The sequence below is a fragment of the Strongylocentrotus purpuratus genome, unplaced genomic scaffold (genome assembly GCF_000002235.5).
Source record: "Strongylocentrotus purpuratus isolate Spur 01 unplaced genomic scaffold, Spur_5.0 spur5_scaffold_19, whole genome shotgun sequence".
Lineage (NCBI taxonomy): Eukaryota > Metazoa > Echinodermata > Echinoidea > Camarodonta > Strongylocentrotidae > Strongylocentrotus > Strongylocentrotus purpuratus.
The window spans coordinates 30,669,283-30,696,649 of record NW_022145604.1 but is presented as its reverse complement, the minus strand read 5'-3'; the positions used below and the strand labels follow the sequence as shown (position 1 = coordinate 30,696,649).

General features: G+C 38.1%; 2 protein-coding genes across 2 annotated transcripts in view; both read left to right on the top strand.

Moving 5' to 3' along the window:
* LOC100890163 overlaps positions 1-10,600 on the top strand; it is a 56,348-nt gene extending 45,748 nt beyond the window's left edge. Inside the window, exons 28-33 of the mRNA XM_030989916.1 lie at positions 729-893; positions 3,566-3,700; positions 5,499-5,653; positions 6,464-6,611; positions 10,477-10,553; positions 10,592-10,600. Coding sequence (XP_030845776.1) covers positions 729-893; positions 3,566-3,700; positions 5,499-5,653; positions 6,464-6,611; positions 10,477-10,553; positions 10,592-10,600 — 689 coding nt within the window. The remainder of the gene's footprint in view (positions 1-728; positions 894-3,565; positions 3,701-5,498; positions 5,654-6,463; positions 6,612-10,476; positions 10,554-10,591) is intronic.
* Positions 10,601-10,617: 17 nt separating this feature from the next.
* Positions 10,618-18,004, top strand: LOC100890082 (coagulation factor X). The gene is made up of 3 exons (XM_011666863.2): positions 10,618-11,565; positions 14,028-14,180; positions 17,751-18,004. Exons 1-3 carry the CDS (start codon positions 10,671-10,673, stop codon positions 17,765-17,767), a joined length of 1,065 nt encoding a protein of 354 aa, XP_011665165.2. The 5' UTR covers positions 10,618-10,670; the 3' UTR covers positions 17,768-18,004.
* The last annotated feature ends 9,363 nt before the right edge of the window (positions 18,005-27,367 follow it).

Genomic DNA, 27,367 nt, shown 5'->3' with positions numbered 1-27,367 from the left:
TCATATTGGAACTGTATTACCTATTTGTACGCTCCATGACACAAAGACCTTCAAGGTCCGAGAGTGTTCAAGCCCCCTATCCCCCAAACAAAACACAATTCTAAAGTGCCTCCCTCCCCACCCCTCTCCGGGTAATAACTAGGTTCATTGTGTTTCCGGTGTTAGGAAAGTTTCAGCAAATCAAGATTGTGGATGAATAAAGGTAGGTTTATTAATATTGGTATTAACTAGTATCCCAAAGTATGATAATTCATTGAAAAACGAAAATCTTGAAACTCTTCATTGGCTAAAATTGAAGAGCTTTAGGCCTGGGTCCCTGTATATGGCTAAGGCTATATAATGTGTAGCTTCATAAGTCCTACTAAAAACTACTTTCTACAAATAAAAAACATTATTGGCGTATAAACAATTACTAGTTTCTAAAATAGCAATCAATCTCAGTCTTTAAGTGCCTATGATAATGGGCCAGCTTATTCTACTTAATGTCTCAGTGGCATAGCCTGGATAAGCTCAGTCGGGGCAGGGTTGTGGGGCAATATTTCCCACAAGGGGGACAAATAATGATAGGATTATTATGTGTCTTATGTTTTCCTTTTTTTTGTCACCACAGGAGTGGGGAAAATATATTTGGCACCTATCATTCCCTCAACCACGGATACATATCGGCACCCATGAATTTGAGTATTGTTTATCAACTCACGTTACCTCTAATAATCTATCATCTGCAGATTGTGGGACTCAAACCGCTTCATTTTGTAATCCCGACCTGGCCTTCCTTGAAGAACCTCAGAATTTAGAAGTAGCTGAAGAAGATCTATTAGAGCTGAGGTGCCGGGTCAGGGACCAAGATGTGACATTGACATGGTTCAAAGACGGGCAAAGGTTGGATTCAGGTAGGGACATCATCCAAAACTGATTACAAAAAATCCCCTTCAGGTTAAGTAACATGGTACAAGACGGTAATCCTGAGACTTCATTTGCTTTCAAAATAGTGATTAAAAAGTAAATCGTCGGCTGTCCACAAAAGTCCGTGAGAGCCATGTAGGCCTATGTCCAGGGGCGTACGCAGGGGGGGGGGTGGGATTTTGGGGGTTCAAACCCCCCCTTTGGTATTTTTGTGTATGTAAACCCCCCTAAAAAAAACTAAAACCCCCCCCCCTTTTTTTTTTTTTTTTTATTTTATTTTTTTTTTTTAAAAAAAAAAAAAAAATTATACCCACGGCTAACGTAAAGTGACCTTAACCCCCCCCCCCCCCAACGAAAAAAATGTCAAATTTTCAAATTTCGAGACCAAAAAAAAAAAAAAAGTCTCCGCTATTTTGACAATTTTTTTATTCCTAATAGATTTAGATGATAGCATACATTCTCAGATGTTATTGAATAAAAACTTGCCAGTGTTTGTTTTGCGTGACTGCTAAAGCATGTGTATGCTACTATGCTTATCAACTAGGGGACCCACGCCCTTAAGTCATAAATGACAGTAATGAGGATTAATGCCCCACAAAAGGGCACTAATATGGCACATTGACACGGTTTTGATCCTGGGGCCTCACAGTTACGAGGCCATTGCTTTGCCACTGAACCATGACTGTACGCAGCGGGGGCTAGTGTAGGGGGCAGTTCCCACAAATAAAAAAAAGAAAAGAAAATGCAATAAATTATATTGAATTCATTGAATTTTCCCCCACAAAAGAGAGCGAGAGGAGGAGACCAGTGAAAGCTCGAGAATAGTCCCAAATAATTCTACACTGAGTAATTCCTATGCACACATAATTATACACTTTCCACACACACCCACGAGATAGGCCTAGGGTAGGTGTAGGGAATTGGAGACCGTAGGGAATTGGAGACCACCAAGCTTGAACCCATCATTGTCTCTCCGTGTTGGCGTCAATATTGCTATAGAGAGCCATCTGTGGCCACTAACAACACTATTGCATATATCTAATTCATTTCGAAGACTAAAATGCATTCTTTTTCTGAGAAAATTGGCAAAATTGACCAAGGTAAGAAATTTTGATCGTAAAACCTTCCTCTGAAATAAAAACACAATTTTCACTGAATGTTGTGGTGTATGCAGATATTTAGAGGTGGCTCTTATAAAGTAGTGTTAAAAGGAAGTTTATGAAGTGTGCCAAACATCACAGAAATCCTATGGCCATTTTGTGTTGTGAATGGATGTTGCCATGCACATTATGAAAGGTGTCTGATTAGAAATGTGTGCAGGCAATGGGGGACACCAGGTCCAAGATGGGGGTCGTTTGTTGTGAATGTCGAGTATGCCGAGGACAGTCAATGACCCAATGCTGGTTGGTTAATTGTCCATGTACAGAAATGTTTTGGGCCACATTTGATTTATTTATTTCTGTTTGATTTTCTGTTGCATTTTCACAAATATATAACAAACAAAACGTTGCAAATTTTACAGATTTCAAAAGAATATAATTCGAATAAAGTAACTAATCGAAAACATCAAACAGGAGGGTTGACAAAGTTAGCAAAGCTTGATAGCATGACTACCCTCAATGGATACATAATTATACGAATATGGTGGAACAAATATTGGTGAAAGGGGAAAGAGAGAGAGTGAGAGAAAGAGAGAGAGAAAAAAAAATGAGGGGGTGTACATCAAGATTCACAGATGTATGTGGTACAATGTAGTTGGATTTAAATTCAATATATGAAGATAAAAAAAGAAGATGCACATTTGAATATTGGGTGGCCAACTTGGGATGTATTATAGAATGAGAAGACTCACGAGGTATCTGGACAATATGAATAAAAATGTTAGATCAGCGAGCTGGTTTGTATAGACTGTAAACCTTTTTTATATACAAAACAGGTTTTGGGAGTATTCTAAGTGGCCACATTGTTTTAAAATCGTTTCACAATTACAGTAAGTTCATTGGCTGCATGTATCTCTTTCAAAAACTGTTTGAACTAACTATAACAATCCCATTTTCATTCAAATTGTACTTAAAATGTCTTGATATGTAACTGGCCTTTATTACCTACACATGTTTGGCGATGACGACATTAATCATTGTTATCTTATTAATCAGTTACATCATGACCACAATTTTGTTACCAAATAAAAAGAAGAAGTTACTGAAGAGAATACAAAACTTTCTGTATATGTAACATTTTTCATGTTTATGTAAATTATGCAAATATGCTTAAGGGTCCAATTTCCTACACCTACCCTATATAAAGGTGTCAGGGTTAAGAGCAGCGTTTTTCTAAGATCTCTAGGGGTGCCGGATGAGAAATTAATTAAAGATCCTTTTTTTTTCACCCAATACGAAATTAACGTCAATTTCGTGGAAACAAGATAATACAAACCGCTATATATTTTCATGAGGAAATTACCTTTTAAAGACGATTAAGTGTCATTTGAGGTATTAAGAGTCGGTATGGAGTCGGTTTGGCGGCGTGACTTTATTATTATGTGTTTATATTGCGTTCATGTCAATCTGGTAAGGATATTACAGAGCGATGCATTTTCAAAGTAATTACAAAAAACAAAAATAAAACATAACGTGGTTGGTTTTTATCAAATTCAAAGGTGCTGTAGACGGTTTCTACGTCGACCAGCTCAACCAACTTCTCATTCCAAGCTTCAATGCACGACATGCAGGACACTACGCATGCGTTGTATTCTCCGGGGACATGGAATGCATGAGATCTGAGGCCAATATAAGTAAGTTCCTTCTTCTCAAACATCGTTCCTGATAGAAAAGAATGTCTTAGAATTGGTTTGTCTATACTAGGAATTAAGTTTATTGTTCATACAAAAAGAAGTGAATCGTATGAAGTTTCTCATCTCTACCTCCTGCACACACGTGCATTTGAAGGGGCCACCCGAGACCAACTTCAAATTAGGAAGAAGTAAAAAGAATGATCACAGTTACTTCTATATGGTATACGAGGAAGGGCCTTGGAGTGGTTCGAAAGCTACCTCAGGGGTAGGAAACAATACGTTTCCATAAACAGACTCAGCCTTTCAACAGTTAATTTGTGGAGTGCCACAAGGATTCCTTCTTGGGCCTCTTCTATTTATATTGTATATGAATGACTTTCAATTCTCATCCAATGTTTTGTCGTTTATATTATTTGCTGATGACTCTTCTGTGTTTTTCTCGCACAAAAACCCCAATACACTACTTGAAAACGTAAATCTTGAAATAAAACTTGTTGAAGAGTGGATTTGTGCCAACAAACTTTCCTTGAACTTAAATAAAACTCAATGTATGCTCTTCAGCAACTCTATTTCGGGATTGTCTGGCAATTTTTACATCAATTAAACAATTATAAACTTAGTTGATTCGTCAAAATACCTTGGTTTTATCATTGACAATCAACTTTCTTGGAAAGAACACAACTTATATTTAAGTAAAACTCTATCAAGGAACATTGGAATAATCAATAAATTAAAAATGTCTTTTCCTTAGTATATTTCGAAAAGTTTGTACTCGACGCTTATCTTGCCTTATCTTAACTATGGCATACTTGCATGGGGGAATTCGTTTAATTACCAGTTGGACAAATTATTGATACTTCAAAAACGCGTCATACGAATAATCTGCCACACTAATAGGTTAAGCCACACTAATAGTTTATTTAAAAAAAATAAAATATTGAAAGTTCATGACCTGTATAATATCTTTTTAGGCTGTTTTATGTTTCAATTAAATTCTAACGAACTTCCTCATGCCATCACGTCGACATTCCAAAAGAATCAACAACTTCATAATTATCCAACCCGACAGTCTTCCTTTTTTTACTTACACAAACTGACAACTTTACTATAAAAAAAAAAAAGATTTATACTGGTCCTGTGTACTGGAACTCCTTAGACATTTCGACTCAAACAGCTGCCAAGTTTAATTACTTTTAAACATCACTTGAAACATACACTTCTACTCCAGTATGAAAATGTTTAAAGTCATCATGATAGATACCATCGGTATTATCAACACGTGTTGGCTGGCTGCACCACACACCCGTTTTTGTTCTTTTGTTTTGTTTTTATGTATTATGTAAAGGGAACCTTAATTACAAGCATAATGCTTCCAAGGTTTCCTCCTCATTACTGCAGATAATTGTTAGCATCATATGTATTTAATGACTTGCCATTACATCGTTTTTACTACTGTTGTATCAATCGAATATTATGTACATGTTTTGTTACCTTGTATATGCCTTACTTTGTAAATTCTTTTCATATGCAATTAATGTGGAAATAAAACCTAAATAAAAATTGTTAAAAATAATATAATATACACAATGATAACGTCTGTCGCAATAGAAACTCCGCCCGTCCACACGGAACAAGGTCGGGAAAAATGATTTTCTTGCTGAAATACATGGATCATCATTGGTTTTGGACCCTTTCCGAACCCCCCCCCCCCCCTCCCCCAACCCCGACGCCAATGTCTAGATACGCCACTGTTTATTCATTTCATTACATTCCTTGCTTTCATTTACATTGCTGACAGCTTTCAACTCCAGGAGCTACTTCGGAATCGTTCCCGTGAATGCGTATGTCAATATCGGTGACGGTCATCAGTTCCAGTGCTCCCCCAAAGAAAACACATGGAGTGTCATCTGGGAGAAGGATGGGCGGCCGGTGGAACAACGAAACCTTCTCATCGTGAGTTACTAAATTTTTTTAAATTAAGGGCAGTTGTACACTGGAATATCAAAAATTCAATAGGTTTTGTAAATGGCCCATATATGTAGCAATTTCGAACTGGAATTACTTTCATATGAAAGATTAAGATAAGAAATTTAATTATGTGCTTGTTCGAGGTCAGAACATTGAAATTTAAATTAGCTAATGAAGAAACACTGATTATATATATATTTGTATTAATATTTAAAGAAAATTTCTTCTTACGTTATCGTTCATGAGCCAGATTAATTGATGAAAAGTGTTTTTCTAACTGTTTCATCTCTTTCTTACTTTTCTTTAGCTATTGAGACCTCTTTCCAAAGTATAATGCGATATATAAGAACTGTTCTGTTTTTTTTCTTCTTATCATTTGTTTCTTGAATAAAAGGCATATTCTCAAAACTGAAAGCTCCCGCGAACACCATGATTATGCCAGTCAGGGAGTTGGACGTATTTGGAGGATATTTGATGCATTGTCCCCCGCTAATGAGAAAAGTTTCCTTTATCCATGAACACACGTCACTTTTGAAAGAATGAGAGGAAGCAAGTTCAAGTCCATCACAATTTGTATGTTGTCAAGAAAAAATCTAAATATGTTTATTAAGATAACGACAAAATGTTTTTATGTTCATCAATTAAACAAATATTATATACAACAAAATCTAAAATTGCTATGAATAGGCTCTTGGGCTCCTTTTTCTCTCATGAATTCAGTTAGGCCTATAAATAATTAAAGATGTATTTTCATAGATTCATGTGTTCTATTTATATGATTCTTCAATCTGGCAGCGCCGAGGATACCTCTACCTGATAAACATAAGGGAGGAAAATGAAGGGAAGTACACCTGCGTTGCCCGTGACCAGTTCGGACGAACCAAGGGTCGAGTACATGCCTGGCTTTATTTCACTGATCCACCTCAGATTGACATTACTACAGGTAGGGCTTAGGATCAACGCCTTTGATGCATGTCAACATTCCCCATAGTCGTGTTAGCAGGGGCACCAATTTTTTTTTCATGACCGGGGGGGGCGAATTGCGAGTTAAAATCCGTTGGTATCACCAGTGGCGTAATGAGCAAAAACGTTTTTTGGGGGGAGACAAATAAAAGGAAAAAAAAGCATCAACACCACTATTACGTGTTACATGCAGGCCCCGCTTAACTTTTACCAAAGTGTGGGGAGGAGGAGGGGAGCCCCCGGAAGGTCATGAGTTTCAGGCATTTAATTACGGTCAGATGATCATATTTTGACACCTTATTTGTAGAACTGGCAGGTCATTAGTTTGTGTGGGGTCCTGAGGCGGAGCCCCCAAAAGCTTTATAGGCATTAAATTATGATCAGATGAGCATCCAGGGTGTTAGGGCCCCTGTTGGGGTCTTGGATGCAGAGCCCCCGTAGGCTAAGGGGTTTTAGAGATTTAATTAAGGTCTGATGATCATATTTTGACACCTTATTTGTAAAACTGGCAGGTCATTAGTTTATGTGGGGTCCTGGAGGGGGAGCCCCAAAAAGCTCTATAGGCATTAAATTATGATCAGATGAGCATCCAGGGTGTTAGGGCCCCTGTTGGGGGTCTTGGATGCAGAGCCCCCGCAGACTAAGGGGTTTTAGACATTTAATTAAGGTCAGATGACCATATTTTTGACACCTTATTTGTAAAACTGGCAGGTCATTAGTTGGTGTGGGGTACTGGAGGGGGAGCCCCCAAAAGCTCTATAGGCATTAAATTAGGATCAGATGAGCATCCAGGGTGTTCGGGCCCCTGTTGGGGTCTTGGATGCAGAGCCCCTGCAGGCTAAGGGGTTTTAGACATTTAATGAAGGTCAGATGAGCATATTTTGACACCTTATTTGTAAAACTGGCAGGTCATTAGTTGGTGTGGGGTCCTGGAGGCGGAGCCCCCAAAAGCTCTATAGGCATTAAATTATGATCAGATGAGCATTCAGGGTGTTAGGGCCCCTGTTGGGGTCTTGTATGCAGAGCCCCAGCAGGTTATGGGGCTTTAGACATTTAATTAAGGTCAGATGAGCATATTTTGACACTTCATTTGTGACAGATAACTATTCTTTTTTTTCTTTCTTTCTATTATAGTAATAATTACTGCTATGAGAGACATGGAGTAATTTCAGTTTGGGGAGGTTACATCGTGCTATCGCCCCGAGGCGTGCCGAGGGGTGATGGCACGGTGTAACCCCCCCCCCCCAAGAGCCTATAAAAACAACTACGCCTCGAATATTAAAGCAGTCATTATAACTTTTATATACCGAAAAGGGTCATAGAATACATGTGCGACTTACCAATCATGGTTATCAAGTTTGTTTACGCTATCGAGACCTATTGGCCCGAATTCACAAAGGAGGTTTGTCGACAAACCTAGGTTTATATATGTACGTCATATGACGCGTTTTGACGCGTTTTTTTTCTCACAAACCTAGGTTTGTCGACAATCCTCCTTTGTGAATCCAGGGTGTCTGCTCACGCACCACTCGAGTTTGTGTGCCAAAATCCTTCCCATTGATATTGCACGCATATATGTAAAATGCCAAAACTGATCAATAGTTTTGTGTAGAGTGCCCTAGGGCTTTTTTCTAAAGACTATTGACCAGTTTTAGCATTTTACGTTTTACGTTACGGAGGAGGCGAGTGGGTATCACGGTGTAACCAAAGGAGTAGAGATTTTTTACAGTATTTACTTGTACATTTTGAAGGATATTATGCGAGAAGGGCGTAGCTACCGAGCGAAAAGATTTTTGCATTTTGATTAGTCTAAATGCTGCACTCTTGGACCTTCCAGAGCCTAAAAGTACGTTGCAGTCTTTAGTCAGTATTTGCTTTACATTTTCTTTTTGCACTTTTTCAAATTTTCCGGTATGGATGTGTCCCCCTGCCCCCCGGAATCGACGCCCCTGCGTAGTAGAAACCTAATACATATACTTCGACTACTACCATCACTACTACTACTACTACTATTCAACTATTACAGTACTGCTCAGTGGAGGATGGGGGGGGGGGGGAGAATCAGCCGCAGGCCTCCCCTTTTTGTGAGGACCTGACAAGAGAGAATAGGGAAAGAGATAGAACGATGGAAAAAAGGAGAAAGGAAAGAAACGTAGATAGAATGAGAGATAGAAAAGGAGAAAGAAACAAATCACAAATAAGAAAATCATGAAATTAGCTGAATTGCTACAACTCGAGAGCGACTTGTCCATCGCACACGCTGGCTTTGGCCTCCCTTTTGGAAATTCCTGGATCTACCCCTGCTTCTACTACTACTTCTACTACAACTAACTACTACTTCTGCTGCTGCTACTACTACTACCGCTACTACTACTACTACTACAACTACTACTAGCACCCCCGATCCTTCTACTACTACTTCTGCTAATAATTCCTCTACTGCTATACTACTACTACCGCTGCTGTTTAATGATTCTACTACTTCTGCTACTATTACCACTACTACTACTACTACTACTACTACTACTACCTCTACTATTAACTACTAATACTACTACAACTACTACTACTACTGCTACTACTACTACTACATGTACTAATACTAGAACTAACACCACTGCTACTGCTTTACGTACTGCTGCTACTACTACCGATCCTTCTGCTACTACTTCTACTACTATTTCTAATACTGCTATATTTCTACCACCGCTGTAGAGGTGTCGTGGACGAGTGGATATGTCACCGGACTGTGGATCACAAGTTACGCGGTTCAAGTCCCACCGCGGCACTAATGTCCTTTGGCAAGACATTGATCTACATTTGCCACTCTCCACCCAGATATTTAATGGGTACCCGGTAGGATGCGAAAGCTAATGTGCTTAGATTAGCAAGTGTGCGCTTGTAAAAATGACGCCTGGCTGGAATGCTCCCCAGTGAGTGGAGAATGTGCATACATTGTGTGCAGGTAAGCCTGAATCCGATGACCGGGGGAATAATAAATATACCTGTATATATATATATATATATATATATATATATATATATATGTGTGTGTGTGTGTGTGTAAAGCGCTTTGAGAGGTCCTTCGGTCCTGAAAAGCGCTATATAAGAACGAGCTATTATTATTATTACTGGTTACTGCTGCTACTACTACTTTATAAGAACGAGCTATTATTATTATTACTGGTTACTGCTGCTACTACTACTTCTCCTCCCTATACTACTACTACTTGTACTATTGCTCCTACTACTATTAAATCAGTCTCTACTTTTATTAAATTGTATACATGGTTAAGGAAAGCTAATAGTATGTTTATATGATATAAATATTTGTTCACTCAATGGGAATAACTCGCTACTAAATAAGAAGAAGAAGAAGAAAAACATGAAATAAGCTGAATTGCTAGAACTCGAGAGCGACCGTTGGCTAGCGCACACGTTGGTTTCGGCCTCCCTTTTGGAAATTCCTGGATCTACCACTGCTTCTACTACTACTTCCACTACTATTACTAACTACTACTACATCTGCTATACTACTACCAGTACTAATACTACTGCTATTGCTTGCGTTCTACTACTACTGCTTCTTCTACTATTTTTATACTATTTTTACTACTGCTATACTACTTCTACTACTACTACCAGCCTCTACTATTATTAATTTATAAACATAGTTAAGGAAAGCTAATATTAGGTATATATATTATATATATTTGTTCACTCAAAGGGAATAACTCGCTACTTATTTATTGAATGTCATATATTGATATGCTGTAAAGAGCTTTATGATCACTTCTCTAAGTAAAATGACCACAAGTACTTTCCTGTTGTTGATTTATTTCTAGTTTGCGGCACGATTACGTTCTGGCAAGAGAGCAAAGCTCAAACTACTCCCTCCCCAGTGGTAGTTGATCGCTCCGTGGTCTCCGCTGTCGATGAACCTTCAATCGACTGGAGCAGCATCGATGACACCGCAGCAGGCAGAGGCTCAGGCCGTGTGGTCGGAGGAAATACAGCAATTCATGGTTCGGCGCCCTACATGGTCCGAATCTTGGAATACAGGCCTGAGAATGCACGGGATCCATGGACCTTCATCTGCGGTGCGACACTCCTGGACCAGAGGTGGATTTTGACTGCTGCGCATAGCATGTTTGACAAGCATGGAAACTTGATTCAAAAGGAAAACATGAATTTATTTTTTGGTGATTATGATTCATACCTTACAGAAGAGTCTGAAAAGAGTCGACAGCCAGCGGAAATTATTGTGCATGAGGATTATGACAAGACAAACTTTGATAATGACATTGCCCTGATACGGATCGACCCACCACTGTGGGAGTTTACTCCTTACATTCGTCCTATATGCCTGGCTCCTAGTCTTCTGGCCAGTCGTATCATGGAGACCAATAACAACGGACGCGTGACCGGATGGGGACAAGAGTCTCTTAAAAGTTCAACCAGTCGGTTTATGAAGGAGGTGGAGTTACCTATTGTTGACCGGCAAACTTGCGAGGAGAGTGTTGACGAAGATGAAGGAGAGTTTACTGACAACATGTTCTGTGCTGGTTACCCCATTGCGCTGCATGACGCTTGCAGTGGTGATACTGGGGGTCCATTTGCTTTCCGTCATGATGATGGACGGTGGTATCAACTGGGTATTGTAAGCTGGGGCATCGGGTGTGCTTTTGAGGGGGAATACGGGTTCTACACAAGCGTCTCTAGATATCTTCATTGGTTACGTTCTAAGAATGTAACAGTTGCATATTCTTCGAACGTGGCGAGACGGTTCAACGAGAGTCAACCCATTGAGGCACTGGCCTTTACAGTTAGATCTCCTAGCACTTTGACTGTTGCAGCAGGTAGCGCAGTCGACCTCGAGTGTTTCCCTAACAGAGGTGATGCGTCTGTTCAGTGGTTCATAAATAACAGACCAGGTAACATGTTACTCTCTACATACCTTATCAGAATACATGTTTTGATTTCAAACAGTACTAGATGGGTTTAGTAACAACACACACAGGTGATCCGACATTCGGTCCATGCAGGCATGCAGCGACATGTCCGTCAAATGTGTAGGGTATTGCAGACACCTCACCAGACCGACACCAGCTACACCAAGTGCAGACGAATACAAATTTAAATTACCCCTAATTATGGCACCCCAAAGTGGTCGGTTTGGAGTCACTGACAGACTGACAGTGCCTGAAGTTTTTTTGGTTATAGTATTAAGCCCAGATGTAAAGTGATAAATTCGTCTATTATGCCAACATTTACTGAGGAGGAATTGACGCCGTTGCATCTGACATACTCCCATAATTATTGCGTTTTAGTTTTTAAAGAAATGCTAAGTCTGGTTTTGTTTCTTTAAGGAAAGTTCTTGTACAAGTGTGAAAGGTGTTTTGGAGCATTTCTCAATGTTTTGTATCCCAATAAAGCAGTGTCCAATGAAAAAAAGATTGGATTTGAAGTGTATTCATGCATCGAATATGACTAGAAATAATTCACAATAATTGTGGGTCAGAGTCTAATGCTAAATGCTGTGTGGTCCCAAGCACCCATGTCTGTGGTCATTGATTTTAAATGTTTGTGATTTTAGTCAATCTGTCATAATTTTTGATGATTCAAAAATTAATGCCGCACAATAATTGTTTCTTTCTACAACATTTTAACCGTCCAAAATAACTTCGAGATTGTAATCGCATAACAGGTACTCAACTTTGTCTTTAAAGTTTGATGCAAAATCATGATAAACAAATATACCATGTACTGAGAGGCTCTAGTTGAAATTATGGATAGAAGTGGCAGGAAAAGCACTATATTCTGAGGGGCGTAGCCACGAAGACAATAGTATAGTATTAATGATAGCCTAATAGTCCACTCCAAATTTTATTAAACCGAAACGGAAATTCTTTTTGCCCAATTGATCGTGAGCCCGGCAGCCACTGAGCAGCGCCAGATCGACGTTGCTCTATCCCATATTGTTGAACGCCAAACAAGGTAGCAACAACTCCCATCTTTTAACGTCTTTTGGTATGACGCGGCCGGGGTTCGAACCCACGACCTCCCGGTTGTGTGGCGGACGCTCTACTGACTGAGCCAACACTCCGGTATAATGACTGCTTTGAGAGAAATAGTTGTTTTTATACGCTCAAGGGAAGGTTAGAATTGTGCTATTACCCAAGGCGTGCCGAGGGTGATAGCCCAATTGTAACCTTCCCGAGAGCGTATAAAAACAACTATTTCTCGAATATTAAAGCAGTCATTAATACTTTTATATGCCAAAAACAAAAAAATTAAAAAGAAAAAAGAAAAAAGAAAAAAACTTTTTTCGAAGATGGGATTCGATCTCTTGCGTACAAAAGGTGATGTAAATAAAATCAGCGCCATAAACCGCTCGTCTATCGCGCTCTGTTACCATTCATAGCATTTTTTTCTTATATATACATTAAAATGGATTGAAACGGCTTCGCGTGGTGGATGCTTCGCGGCTGCTCCATTAAACAGGCCCTTCTTTTACTTTTGCAATGCATATTGGCACGAATTTAGATCAAGATCTATCGGCAGATGTTGTTTTTTTGTTTTTGAAAGTTTATTATCGTCTTCATGTCAACAATGCAAAATAAAATTGTCGGTAAGATCGATCGAGATTCAATTGTATTGAAATTACCGACCAATTCTTCGCACACGTACGGTATCCTCGATCGCTCAGACCATTTTTAACATGTAAACCTATGGGGTAACCATGGACACTGACCTATTTTCCCAATAAGCATGGTTATTGGGATTTTGAACTGTTTTTTAACCATGGTTACCGGGAATTTTCGGGAACAGTTAAAGTTTATGAATGCAATTTCGACCAATCAGATTACTGGATTACTTAAGTGAGGTATATAATGCTATTTATGTCGCCGAGGAATCCATAATTTCACTCGTGGCTTGAAATAGTGCATGATATATTTGTTTTATATTTTTCAAACCAACCTTCATATAAATAATAATGGTAATAATGTTTCCTGTCACTGAAGTAGTGAAGAGTGCAGTGAGAGCAGCACAGTTTTGCGACCGTGACCGATAGCACATTGATCTTGATCGATCGCATATATATGACGTCATCCATGGTATAGTGGCATGGTATAGTGCACTATACCATGGCTGACGTCACGGTTACATCATAGCAATGTTATGTTTGGTCACATGATGCTTTGTTGACCAATCACTGAACAGGATTTCATTGATCAAAAATATAATACCTTTCATAGTACCGGGAAATTAATTGAACCATAATACTATGCCCATTGCCCCTTCATAATGATTAGTGTTGTATATAAACATTTGATGTTCCAATCTGACTTTAAAAGTCATACAATCCTTTTAATTTCTCTCTTGTTATTCGCAGTGAGAAACCTTGTGGAAGGAGTGCGTTTTCTACCTTCTGGACTAGTCTTACACTTTGACGCCATAGAGAATAGTTTCTCTGCAGTTTACTCGTGCGAGGCCAGGGTCAATGATGAGGAGGGAGAACAAGTCATCAGGGCAAACTTCCAACTACGTAAGTGGCTCGGTGGAACCAAAGCGAATAAAGACAGATAGTTTTGATACGCATGCACGGTCATAGGTTAAATTTAAGTTCCGAATAGACAGGTTCGTAGTTAGTTTTGTTACATAATGACCCCCAAATATCCACAGTTTTGTTACACATAGACACGTCCCAGTGTGTGCATTTCGGAATGATCACTGCCAACGTCAAGAAGGTGGTTCTAGAACAACTACCCCCTGGACATCCACACCCGGATAACCACCCCCAGTCAACTACCCCCTAAGACAACTACCCCCTAGGTCAACTACCCCTGGACAACTCGTCCGCAGGGGGGGGGGGGTGTAGTTGTCCTGGGGGAGAGTCGTCCTAGAGGGTGGTTACCCTTGGGGGTAGTTGTCCTAGAGGGTAGTTGACTGGGGTGGTTATCCGGGTGTGGTTGTCCAGGGGGTAGTTGTTCTAGAACCACCTTCATGACGTTGGCAGTGATCATTCCGAAATGCACACAGTGGGACGTGTCTATGTGTAACAAAACTGTGGATATTTGGGGGTCATTATGTAACAAAGCTAACTACGAACCTGTCTATTCGGAACTTATATTTAACCTATGATCGTGCATGCGTATGGACGTCCAGGGGTAGGTGTCCGGATACGATGGAGGTGCTTCATGAATGCCCTTTGTTTGCCCCCTGAAAAGAATATTTACACCTGTATCAGAGAGTGTGCTTTCGGTGAATAAATTATATGCATAACTTTCATGAACACGAATACAGTATTCGTCTTGATGGGTTATAATATTTTTATAACAAATGAACAAAACTAGCGACCAATTACCGATAAAAATTAAATGTCCAATATCTACAAATTTAAACCTATAAACCCGGGGCCGAAGGCTAAATTTGTTTTCCTATGGAATATCTGTAGTACTTGCATATGCGCAAATGGTCATTTTCCTCGACGACATAAATATACGAATTATTTCGTCAACTTAGTCAGCATCATAGCTGATATATTTTAAAGGTACTATGTCCCATTTGCAGGCCCAAAAAATGAAAAAGTTAAATTCCAACTGCATTTAAAAGATAATACTAATTTAGAACTTCCCTAAAAAAGGTGGGGCTTGAAAATGTCTTCAAGTGGGAAAATAACGACTATTAGTTGTCAAATCGACTTTAGGGCTATAGAGCCCAAAAGTAATAGTCTTGATTTTCAGACAATTGTACCGAATGGTCATACGTTTTATGCTGTTCAAAGATTCAATCAGTTTCATCTTGGCCATCACAAGAAGTGGGTTATTGATGTAGACAAATGCTCATGTACCCTTTACAACTCTGTTCATGTATGTTATTACCAAAGAAGAAAAAACGCCAGTCAGTCACTCAATAGTGTCTGACAGTGAAGTCTAGCAAGTAAACGGGTTTCCTTGCATAATTTGAATATGAGGACACTGCTAACGTTTAAGTTTCCCAGATAAGACATACATGACATATTCATAATTCCTGCAAAGTTCTACCGAATTTGAGGTTGGCTGCAAAAGGGACATAGTACCTTTAATGCAGGCGCGGAGATAGGATCTTACTTTAGGGAGTGCGGTAGTGGGCAAGCGAATCACTTAAAGAGCGCTCATTAGGGAGTGTGGGTGATAGGCCTCCCGCGCGAAGCGCGGAAGCTTAGACGTTTCCTTAAATTATTAGGAAAAGAAGACGATTTATTGTACCGTTCTCGACTGTTAATCCTAGTCTAGATGAATCCCCCCCCCCCCCTTCAACGCGAAAGCTTTGAAGTTTCATTAAATTATTATGAAAAGAAGACGATTTGCTGTACCGTTCTCGACTGTTAATCCTTGTCTGAATTCAGTTTCTCCTCCCGCGCGAAGCGCGGAAGCGCGGAAGTTCTGACGTTTCATTAAATTATTAGAGAAAGAAGACGATTCGTTGCACCGTTTTCGACTCTTAATAAGCCCTAATTGTCTGAATTCAGTTTCCCCCTTTAGCGCGAAAGCATTGACGTTTCCTTAAATTATTAGAGAATGAAATCGTCTAAATGAAGTTTCCCCTTCCGCGCGGATTTTTTTTTGGCATTTCATCACAATATAGAGAAAGGAAGACGATTCATCGTACCGTTGGTGACTCTTAAACCTTGTTTGAATTTAGTTTCCCCGAAAATGTTAAACCTCTGATTTCTTAAGCTGATATTATAGGAAAGTGAAACTTCGAGAAAAGTATTGTAGTTGTAGCCACTCTCGATGTCGTCACAGCGGATAAAAAGTCACAGTTCGTATAGGGAAAATAACTTGTCGGCCGACCGACAATATACATCTTACCGACTTCAAACTTCTGCATTGATATAGTACACGAGGATCAAGCAAGAATACCGACACAGATGACCCGACATAGCAACATATTCACCCGTGTCCTTCTTGCTCCCTCGACGAGACGACTCCACCCAACAACCCCCTTCTCTCTTTTACTCCCACTCCTCCTCTTTCAGGCTCTTACCTCCCCTCTCTCTCCTCTCTTTCGCCCCCGTTTCTTTTGTCTCCCTTTTACCCTTTATTCTTCGTTTATTTCCTCTTCTTTCTTTTCTTTTCTTTCCTCTCCTCCCTCTTTTTCTTTTTTCTCTTTCTTTCTTCTCTTTTCTTTCCTTTCTTTTCCTTTTTTTTCCATTTTTTCCCTTTTTTTTCTTTTCTTTTTCTTTTTCTTTTTTCTTTTCTTTCCCTTTCCCTCTCTTTTTTCCCCTCCCCCTTTTCTCTTTTTTCCCGACGGCAGCGCAATTTTACCCACAATAATCTGACAGGTGGGGGGGGGGGTGTCGCACCCCCCCCCCCCCCTTTGGAGACGCCCCTGACTCCATGAATTAAAGCACTGACAGATCAGATACAATCTTCTCTCTCTCTTCTTCCCAGCTATGGGTGGTACTATAGTTTTTTTTTCAAATATTACTCGACCAATCACCTTGCACCTTTGAAAGTCGTGTGTGGTTATATATTCTGGCGTAATTTTGTATGAAATGATCATATCAGTAATCATTTGTCATCATTGACTAAAAAGTAGCCTGGACACATATCGGTGAACAACATTATATTGCTCATTAATCATGAGTCTATGACAATGCCGAATACATTTTTGGTCAATCCGATGTGAAATTCAAGTGTTAAAATGCATTTTCGTAGAAAGGTTTCACAACAAATATTTTTAATTAATTTCTATTTCTTAAATTGGAACATTCCCACGCAATATGCACTCATATTTTAAAGTATAATATTAGTGATTATACTAATGTATGAGAATCGAATCCACTTGGAATCAAATCCTCAAGGCGCACATGTGAAAAAAAAACAAGAAAAGAGAATACATGCTCAACAGCGTAAATACAAACCTAAAAAGTACAGTTCCATGAAATTCTAAAAATTAGTTTTTATTGATATTTAGAGAAGATAGCGGAGTAATTTGACTGTTTGTTCATGAACAGATTATGACATTCTAAAGCAGCCTTCAATATTACAAACTGAAATTGCGTTTCTATCAAAAAATCAAATTGTATGTTAGCCTCTAATTACTGTATATTTCTATTTTTTGTATTCAGAGGTTACTGGAGCTTGATGATGTTCAGTCCGACCCAACTCGACAATGCAATAATCATGGATGAAAGGAGAGATGTTGTGTTTTTCTACTTCTATTCCTTAAATATCTACTTAAATTTCGAACCACTGTATGTTTGGTGTGATTAACAATTGTTGGATATAACGATTAGTGATTTAAATTATAAATATATGCCCACAATTATTTTGTACTTCTTAAAATTGAGCCAGGAGCGTAAATGTTGAGAGAAACACCGAATTAAAAAAAAAAAAAAATTCTTCTCATGAATTGCTAATCCTATCCTCCAATGATTTTGGATAGTAAGAACGTTCGATTTATTCTCAAAATATATATTTTTTTAATTGAAACAAAACTATTATTGATCCCAGATTATTAAATCTAAATTATGATATCTAATTCCAAATAAATTTATCATAGATCTATCTTATTAGCTTTGTCCTACTTTGTGTATTATTGATATGCATGTCCATTTTGAAAGAATCTCTTATTCAGCCCACAAACTGCGAATGTAGTTATAAATATTTTTTTCATTAACTGTTTTAAATAAATAAACGATTGCGTGATCAAAGACTTTATGATTAAACTCATTTGAATGACAACCGTGTTAATTGTAGTTTTGATAGAATAAAATTATACTGACGTAAAGTTGTGAATGACAATTTACTCATGTATACAATGCTATAAAAATATTTAGATAAAGTTATCGAATACGTCGACAACTTTTTTACAAAATATGACAATATCATAATCAAAACCTCTGAATTGCGATTTAGATTTCTTGTTTTTGTTTTAATGAATGAAATGCAGTGCATTGTTTTACTAGTGTCATAATATGTTATGTAATAAAATATACTGTTAAAGGGATACATGATGACACTGTGCGCCTATTTACATATGACAGGCTATATATATACAAATGATAACCTCCGTCTAAATTATCCAATTACACGTGTCCAAGCCGGGGATAGGACTTTCACGGTAGCAGCATCCAAAGGGTGGAATAATCTCCCCATGTCCATCAGACAATCTGCCTCTATCGATATTTTTAAGAAGGCTCTGAAAACTCATCTCTTTACATGAATTCTCCTCTATGTTTAATTATTTAATTTAATTAATTGAATTTAATATTTTATATGGAATATCTAATTGTAGCCTTTAATTACTACATGTAGTAAAGACCAATAATATTATTTGATGTTAGCGCTCTGAGCCTTATGGGAATGGCGCCCTAAATGTTTATTGTATTGTATTGTATCGTATATATATATATATATATATAAACAGTAACAAACACTACGTATGCATGCAACCATACATCTGCGTTTCATTTAGAAAGCTGTATTTTAAAACACAATATAAAAAATAATGTAAGCAAGCATGTTTTTTATCACCTGACGAAGTGTTGCAGCGGCGCACGAAACGTCGTGATCTTTTAGATTCCTTATTGACCACATTGCGAGACAAACGAAAATCACTAGCGATATTATTTTCGATACTACATCCGCAATGAGTAATATATTTAGCAAATGAAATTTTCATGAATTTTTACCACTGGGCCATTGTGGCTATTGTAGCCTCGTTTAAATGATTTATTTTTATTTCTTAAATAGATTATTTCTATTTGTCTGTCTGCATGGTGGGAAGGGGGGGGGGGGTAGTAGTGTGTTTGGTTGGATGGGGTTACAACTGATTTTATTTTTGTTTTATGTAATGAAAAATGTTTTGAATTCATGTCAAGGAAAAACAACTGTATTTTATTTCTTAGATTGATTTGTATTGTTTGGAATCAATAAAAAAACTATAGACAAAAAAAAAAATGTATATGTGTGCGCGCGCGTGTGCGTGTGTGTGCTTGTGTGTGTTTGAGATATAGAGAGATAGAGAGAGAGATGGAGAGAGAGGGAGAGAGAGAGAGAGAGAAAGAGAGGGATGAAAGGGGGGGGGGGTCTTTGTATGAAAGAGAATGACACGGTAATATTTCTTTACATTATGACGATATACAGATTTCATTAAACCAACTGAAGAACTTAAGGATTGTTTAAGATCCAGCCCCCCTCTCCATAGAATGGACTGAAGATATTAATCATGAGCCTAAACCACTACCCATTTTCTAGTATAAAAATATATGGCGCCATTAATATACGTTCACAGATTTATCTGAAACAACGGGGGACAATTAAGATATTCATGCGTGGGTCGTTCGCGAAGTAGGCAACTTGGCGATCACTACATGGAGTGGTCAAGTGTAAACGTCATCAATAACTATTCCTAGAGTTTCCAAATTTTTCGAAAGAGCATCAAAATTAATGTCCAAATTTCGAAAACCGATTGAATATGGTAAGTATTGGCTGAGATATGACTATCAGAAGAAATAGATTTCAATGGGAAATCACTGTTTTTTTGCTCTGGTTCGTAATGTTATAAACCAGAGTAACATAAAAGGGATTTCCTATTGACCTCTTTTTATTGGGATGGTCATATCTCCGCCAATAACTGTATGGGCTAGGTCCACTTCAAAAATAATTTGCTTTTTAACCCTAATAAGGCCGGGGGTATTATGCCCCCCCCCCCCCCCTCCACGATTTGTCCGATTGCTCGGGAAGGCATATGGATGGCGCGCCGCCGCTCGCTGACTTTTTTCTTTCGAGTCTTGCGCATCTTAAAAAAAAAAAAAATGAAAATCGAACGTACAGTTACAAGGTCACGTAACCTTTTGTCTTTGCATGTCACTCGCTCATTTTTGTGATTTGTGTACAAAAATGTCATTTTTCAAAAAATAGATTAAACATTGGTTATTGGGTCTTTTTTAAAGTTTAGGTGGTTGTTTTGGGAGTCAAAATAGTTTAATTGTAGTAAGAAATGAAATAAAACAACAAAAATGATAAGTTAAAAAAACAATGAAATACATAATAAATTATCATAACAAGAGATAACATAAGGAATAAGCTGGCTCTTCCAAAAAAAATTGTCGTATTTTTATTCCAAATGGTCCAATGAATATATGTAGTGAAAAAGAATGTTTAGATAACAGTTCGTATGTGAGCATGCGCCAGGTATAAAAGTTCGTAGGAAAAAAAAGTTCGCGACAAAGCAATGGCCTCGTAACTGTGAGGCTCTAGGATCAAAACCGTGTCGATGTGCTATATTAGTCCCCTTTTGTGGGGGCATTAATCCTCATTACTGTCATTTATGACTTAAGGGCGTAGGTCCCCTATTTGATAAGCATAGAAGCATACACATGCTTTAGCAGTCGCGCAAAACACACATTTGCAACTTATTATTCAATAAAATCTGAGAATGTATACTTTTATCTAGATCTATTATATAATTCTTAAAATATTTTTTAAAAATTCCGTAAATTGGGGTAAAAAAAAATATTCCACCTATATGAGCGACAGTGTATTAATAACAAAATATTGAATACAAATTCATAACAGCAATAAACAATAAGTAAGAACGTGTATAAACATACATACGAAGTATTTGGTATCCTCGTAATAGAAGAATTGTTTGTTTGTTTGTTTTGCTTTGCTTTTTCATTCAAGAAAACGTTGTTGCAAAATTATAATATTTTAATTTAATATTATAGCATAGACAGTAATTAGTTTTTAAATCCGATGAAAAGTAACTATTAGCATATTTCGGTAAGTATTCCTTGAAAAAGGCAACATATACTTTGAGAGTTCAATTGTTATATACATATTTACAACAACAAAAAATATTACAGGATAGTAAATTAATGGATAATATGAAAAATTAATGCATGTAATCTAGTATAGCAATTGAATGTACACTCTTAAATAACATTACAAATAAAAATGTATTTATAACTGATAATACATGGTATGAAATCATTCTTTAAGTGTGAAAAGCATTATATCGTCCTACATTCAGTGCTAAGAAAACAGACACTAAACAAAATCTTATTGGGGATCGATAATGCAAGGTTGTTTGAACATGTGTTTGAAGGTGTTCCCAGAGCTTGCCATTCCCAATAATCTGTCCAACTGATTCTATGCTATAATTGAAGAAACGAGGGGCTATCAGGCGCGGATCTACGGGGGGTTTAGGGGTTCAAACCCCCCCCCCCCCCCTTGGGCGGCCCCAAAAAAAAAAAAAAAAAAAAAAAAGAAAGAAAGAAAAAAAAAAAAAAAAAAGAACGCACGCTGGAGAGAAACCCTTTCAAGTGCAAATATTGTGAGAAGATATTCAACTCATCTGGTAACTTAACCAAACACATGATAAAAAGGCTGGATATAACTGTGTATTAAGCTCTTACTTGATTTAAAAAGACGTTATCATGCACTGCTTTTTATGGTCTCCATTGTGTTAATAGATGCCAGGAAAACATCACTTACGGGTTCAAATAAACACCCCAAAAAAAATCGGCTCGCCGCTACGCGGCTCGTGGACGATGCTCTGCATCGTCATTATTTTGGTCAAACCCCCCTTAGCAAAAAGCTAGATCCGCCCCTGGCTATGTTTAAAGCGTTCTGTTATATACTTTGGCACAGAAAGTAAACCTTCAACTGCCTGCCTCGTAATATGCTGATGAATGTCACTTACTTTAATCAAACGTTCTTGTCAATAGGATGGTGCCAAATGATATGTGCATTTATACATCATATTAACACGCTGAAATTCAAACCGTTTCTCAATTGGCATCCATTTCAGATTGCTAATCAATTCACTGGATGGAGTCTCGTAATTTTTGTTTGAAATTATTCTAGCAGGTCGTTTTAGAACTTTCTTGAGTTTATCCGTTGTTCCTAATACCGATTTGACCACACAGAGGAACAATAATCAAAGTGAGGCAATACGAGTGCATTATACAGCAACTTCATTTAGTTTAAAAATGTTATTGGTAAATAGTCCTTAGCTCGTTTTATTACACTGATATTTCTTTGCGTTACTTTTGTTACTTTGTCAACGTGCTTGGACCAATTCAATTCTTCATCAATTAATATACCAAGACATTTGACGACGTTAATTCTTTTCAATGCCTTTCCATTTAAAGAAACGTTAAAAGTTGTTATTTTATTCAAATTTGCACGCGAAGCTACGACCATGACGCACGTTTTTTTCTGTGTTTAGTACAAGGTGGTTTTGATTAATCCATACCATTAATTCTTGCAAGGCGAAATAAAGTTTTTGTTCAACCTCAGCTACGCTACTTCCACTTACGGTTAAAGTGGTATCGTCTGCATACATATCCACATTACCACCAGATAAACTATTTGGTATTAGATGGCAAGTAATAAAGGTCCCAATATAGATCCCTTTGGTACGCCCATCAATACTTTTAATTGATTAGATTTAGCACTTTTAAATTGAACAGTCTGTTTACGACAGGTTAAATAATATCTAAACCATTTTACACATTCATGAGAACATCCAATAGCAGTTAATTTTGATAATAATAGATCATGATCAACGGTGTCAAATGCCTTACGAAGGTCGATAAAAGCGACACCAGAGATCTTTCTGTTTTCAATGTTCCATGATAAATTATTTACAAATTTCATGAGAGCTGTTGTTTTAGAATGCTTTGCTCGAAACCCAGACTGATTAGAGTTCAAGATATTATTATCCGCAATGAACTCAGAAAGTTGATGATGTACAGCCCTCTCTATGATAATTGCTTAGATTAGACATAATGTACACATGCCGCTGTTATAGGAGTATGTAGGAGAATTTAGAGTCACGTATAAAGATTTTTTCCCCTTCTCTTCAGAAGAATCTAAATAAAAGTGGGCAGAAAGAAAGTAAATCCCATGTGCTAATTAGTATATAGATTCACGCTTATAGCTAGCAATTCAGAACAAGGTATATGATGGATAAACATTACTTAGACCTTGATTCTAGCTTCATACATTACGTCATAATACTTCATAGCCTGATCGGTACATCTAATGACGTCAGGTCGAACGTCGTCACGTGATGGCATCTTGCTTGCCGGCAGAAATTCGCTGCTCCTGATAGCTCTGTCGTAGAAGTACACCAGCTTACTTACGATGTCGTCCGCAGGAACCATCCAACTCTTCGTCACTTCGGAAGACCCATCCCACTTCAAGAGCGATTCGTCGTATGGCAGCCCGGCCGCTAGGCAGATCTTCGGAAGTATTTCGGCTGGATTCGTCAAAAGCTCGTCGCTGTCGACTACGATGGATTCGGCGTCTAGATTTTCTTTGACATACTTCCACATGTCATAAAGATCTTTATGCACTGAGCCACCTCCTGCGTTTGGGAATGGGTAGTCGCGTCCTAGGTCGAACGTTTCCTCAACTGCGGATTCGCCTTTCAACATCCCCAAGGCTGATAGTTGGCCAAATACCGATTTTTGAAGCGAATTAAACACTCTAAGAGGATGTCGAATTAAGAAGATATGCTTGAAGCCCTTTGGAAGGAACTTGTACTGTTCGGGGACAGAGCAAAGGCCATATCCTTCACCAAGACATGACGGCTTACCGAATGCTCCAAAAAACGACCGATCGATGCATAACTGTTAAATGAAGGGAAAAGGGGGGCACGAAAAAAAACGTTTAAAACTATTTGTCTATCACCCAAATGAGTCTTTCGTCGGCCGGGCCTGAAAATGGCTAGCTACCAGGACCCTGTTTCATACAACTTGTTCTTAATGACAAGTTACAATAACTGTAACAGATATAAGTCTTAAGACTTCCTGAAATCTTGCCATTTGATTGGCTAAGAGGTAATTTTCATAGAAATGTGTTAATGATAACAAGTTTATGAAACAGGGCCTAAATCCTGCAACACACTAAACATATTTTACCATATTACAGATAAATCTGTAAAAGAGGAAAACAGCTTATTTGGAACCATCTCAATAGTGGTCCTTAATGCTCTCACAGTCTTTAAAAGTTATAGAACAGGAAATTTACGCCCTCTCAAATTGTCCCAGTCCTGTATTCCCTTTATTCTTTCCCCTGCTCCTTTCAACATTCGATTGGGGGTGGGGGGAAAGGGGTGCATGGGGGCATAAATAAAGAAAACTTACGATAGGTTTTCGTGTATCGTTGTGTTCCCCTGCCCAGTCTCTCTTAAGTGATCAGCCATTCGTTTATAAATCTCTTCATTCCCTTCGTATTCGGCCGGTACATCAAGGTCTAGCTGTTGCTTTATAATCACTCGGGTGGTTCGGCAGTAGCTGTAGGGTTCTAGCCAAACTTGGATACCTTCAATGAAACTAAGACACTTTGTGAGAGCCGTAGAAACAGAGCGAGGTACACACCAGATAATTGTACGACTTCCACTATCACGAGCAGCTCGCCCTTCACTGGCAAGGGTACCTTCTTCTATTTCACTTCCAATGGAAGGCGTTTCCATGGTTGATTTATTCAAAGGTTCAAATGTTCGGTTTACTAGTTACCTACAAATGGTTGAGCGTGTTAAAAGTTCTTACTCCATGTAACAAAGTCAGTGTAACTCTAACAGGAACATAATGCTTTCAGCATGCTTTCAGTTACTGAACTGAAGCGGATCGAGAGCGCGGTTTCTTCACGTATACACCGCATTCCAACGCCAGCACTTTGGAACAATAGGCTACGTGACAGAATGTAGAGAAACCAGGGAGTCTCACCTCCCTGGATAATCATTATAGATATCATGAACCTTTAAACTGGATTCAAGATTCAATATTCAAATAAGGTTTTATTCTTGACTTGTCAAAAAGTCCAAGGACTAAAAATGCAAGTTTACATCAATATAAAAAGCATTCAAAAACATGTGTACATATACATATAAAGATAACATAGCAAATGAGAACAAATATATAACAATGAATAAATGTTTAAATCAAAACATTAAAGTAGTAACAAACAAAAAGGATTAAAAAAAAATACAAGATATGAAATATTTCTAACGAAAATGAATAAATGTTTACATAAAAACAAATAAAGTGTATACAGATACGTGAGCAGGCGCGTACCCAGGGGGGGGGTGTTCGGGGGTTAAACCCCCCTTTTGGTATTTTTATGTGTATAAACCCCCCTAAAAAAAAAACCCCCTCCCCCATTTTTTTTTTTTTTTTTTTTTTTTTAAAATAAATAAATTATAAAAAAAAAAATATTCCCATGGCTGACCTAAAAAAGGTGACCTTACCCCCAACGGAGCAAAATGTCAAATTTTCAAATTTCGAGACTAACCCCCCCCCCCCCCCCCCCCCCGCTTATTCAGCTGCTGGCTGAGTCGAGTGCGAAATTATCGGCCCGATTTGAAAATGTTAACCCCCCCCCCCCCTTGAAAAAATCCTGCGTACGCGCCTGTACGTGAGTTCAATTAAATTAACTGTAACATTGGAAAATTGTGATAAAATGCAATACAAATTCCATTCAGAAGGTATAGTGAGTATTCAAAAGTATTCAAAAGTATTAAAACTGGAGTCTTGGCAGTGTGCTAAGTGTGATATGAGTACAGTATAATATATAAACATATTGCACATGAAAACAATGGAATTCCTTAGGTATTATTAGTCACAGTAAGAATAGCAGATAATTAAAGAATGTTGTACTGTAAAACATCATCAGAGGAGAAAGAGGTGGAGAGGAAGAAGAGAGGAAGAGGCAGAGAGAGCAAAGAGAGAGAGAGAGAGAGAGAGAGAGAAAGAGACAGAGAGAGACAGACATAGAACTGAGAGAGAGGGAATGGGAGTGAAATAAAAATAGAGAGGAAAGACCAGAACTGAAGAAGAGAAAAGGAAATTTGAAAAGTAGCAAGTTAAAATAGAGAAAAAGGGATGAAGGAGTGAGAGGAAGGATAAAAGCACATGCAATATCAAAATACGAATGAATGGAAGAACCCGCTATGCCAATCATCATGACAGTTAATATTGCACGTAATTATATTGCTGAAATACATGACATACACCATACTGATAATTATAATTACCAATTATAATTTATCATTAATTTATCATTATTTAAAAGAATTGGAATTCCTTAGGTGTTATTGGACACAGTAAGAAAAACATGATTATAGAATGTTGTACTGTAAAACATCATCAGACGAGAAAGAGGCTGAGAGGAGGAGGGAGAGACAGAAAGTGAGAGAGAGAGAGAAACAGAGAGAAGGAAGAAGAGAGAAAGAGGCAAAGAGACAGAGAGAGAGACATAGAGCTGAGAGAGAGAGGGAATGGGAGTGAAATAAAAATAGAGAGGAAAGACCAGAACTGAAGAAGAGAAAAGGAAATTTGAAAAGTAGCAAGTTCGAATAGAGAAAAAGGGATGAAGGAGTGAGAGGAAGGATAAAAGCACATGCAATATCAAAATACGAATGAATGGAAGAAACCCGCTATGCCAATCATCATGACAGTTAATATTGCACATAATTATATTGCTACAATTAAATTAAACTCTTTTGAACGAGGCCTATTGTTGAATTCTATGAACATTCAATCTCCCTCTTACACTTCAGTACCTCGCATTTCGATATTATTAGATACCATCCCATATTTATTGTCAACATAGGCCCCTATACATTTGTCACTTCAACACAATATACTGTACATGTATATTTGTTTACCCCCTTTTTTTGTTACCCCCCCCCCCCCCCCCCCCCCCTTACCAACCTTTGAACTCTTCT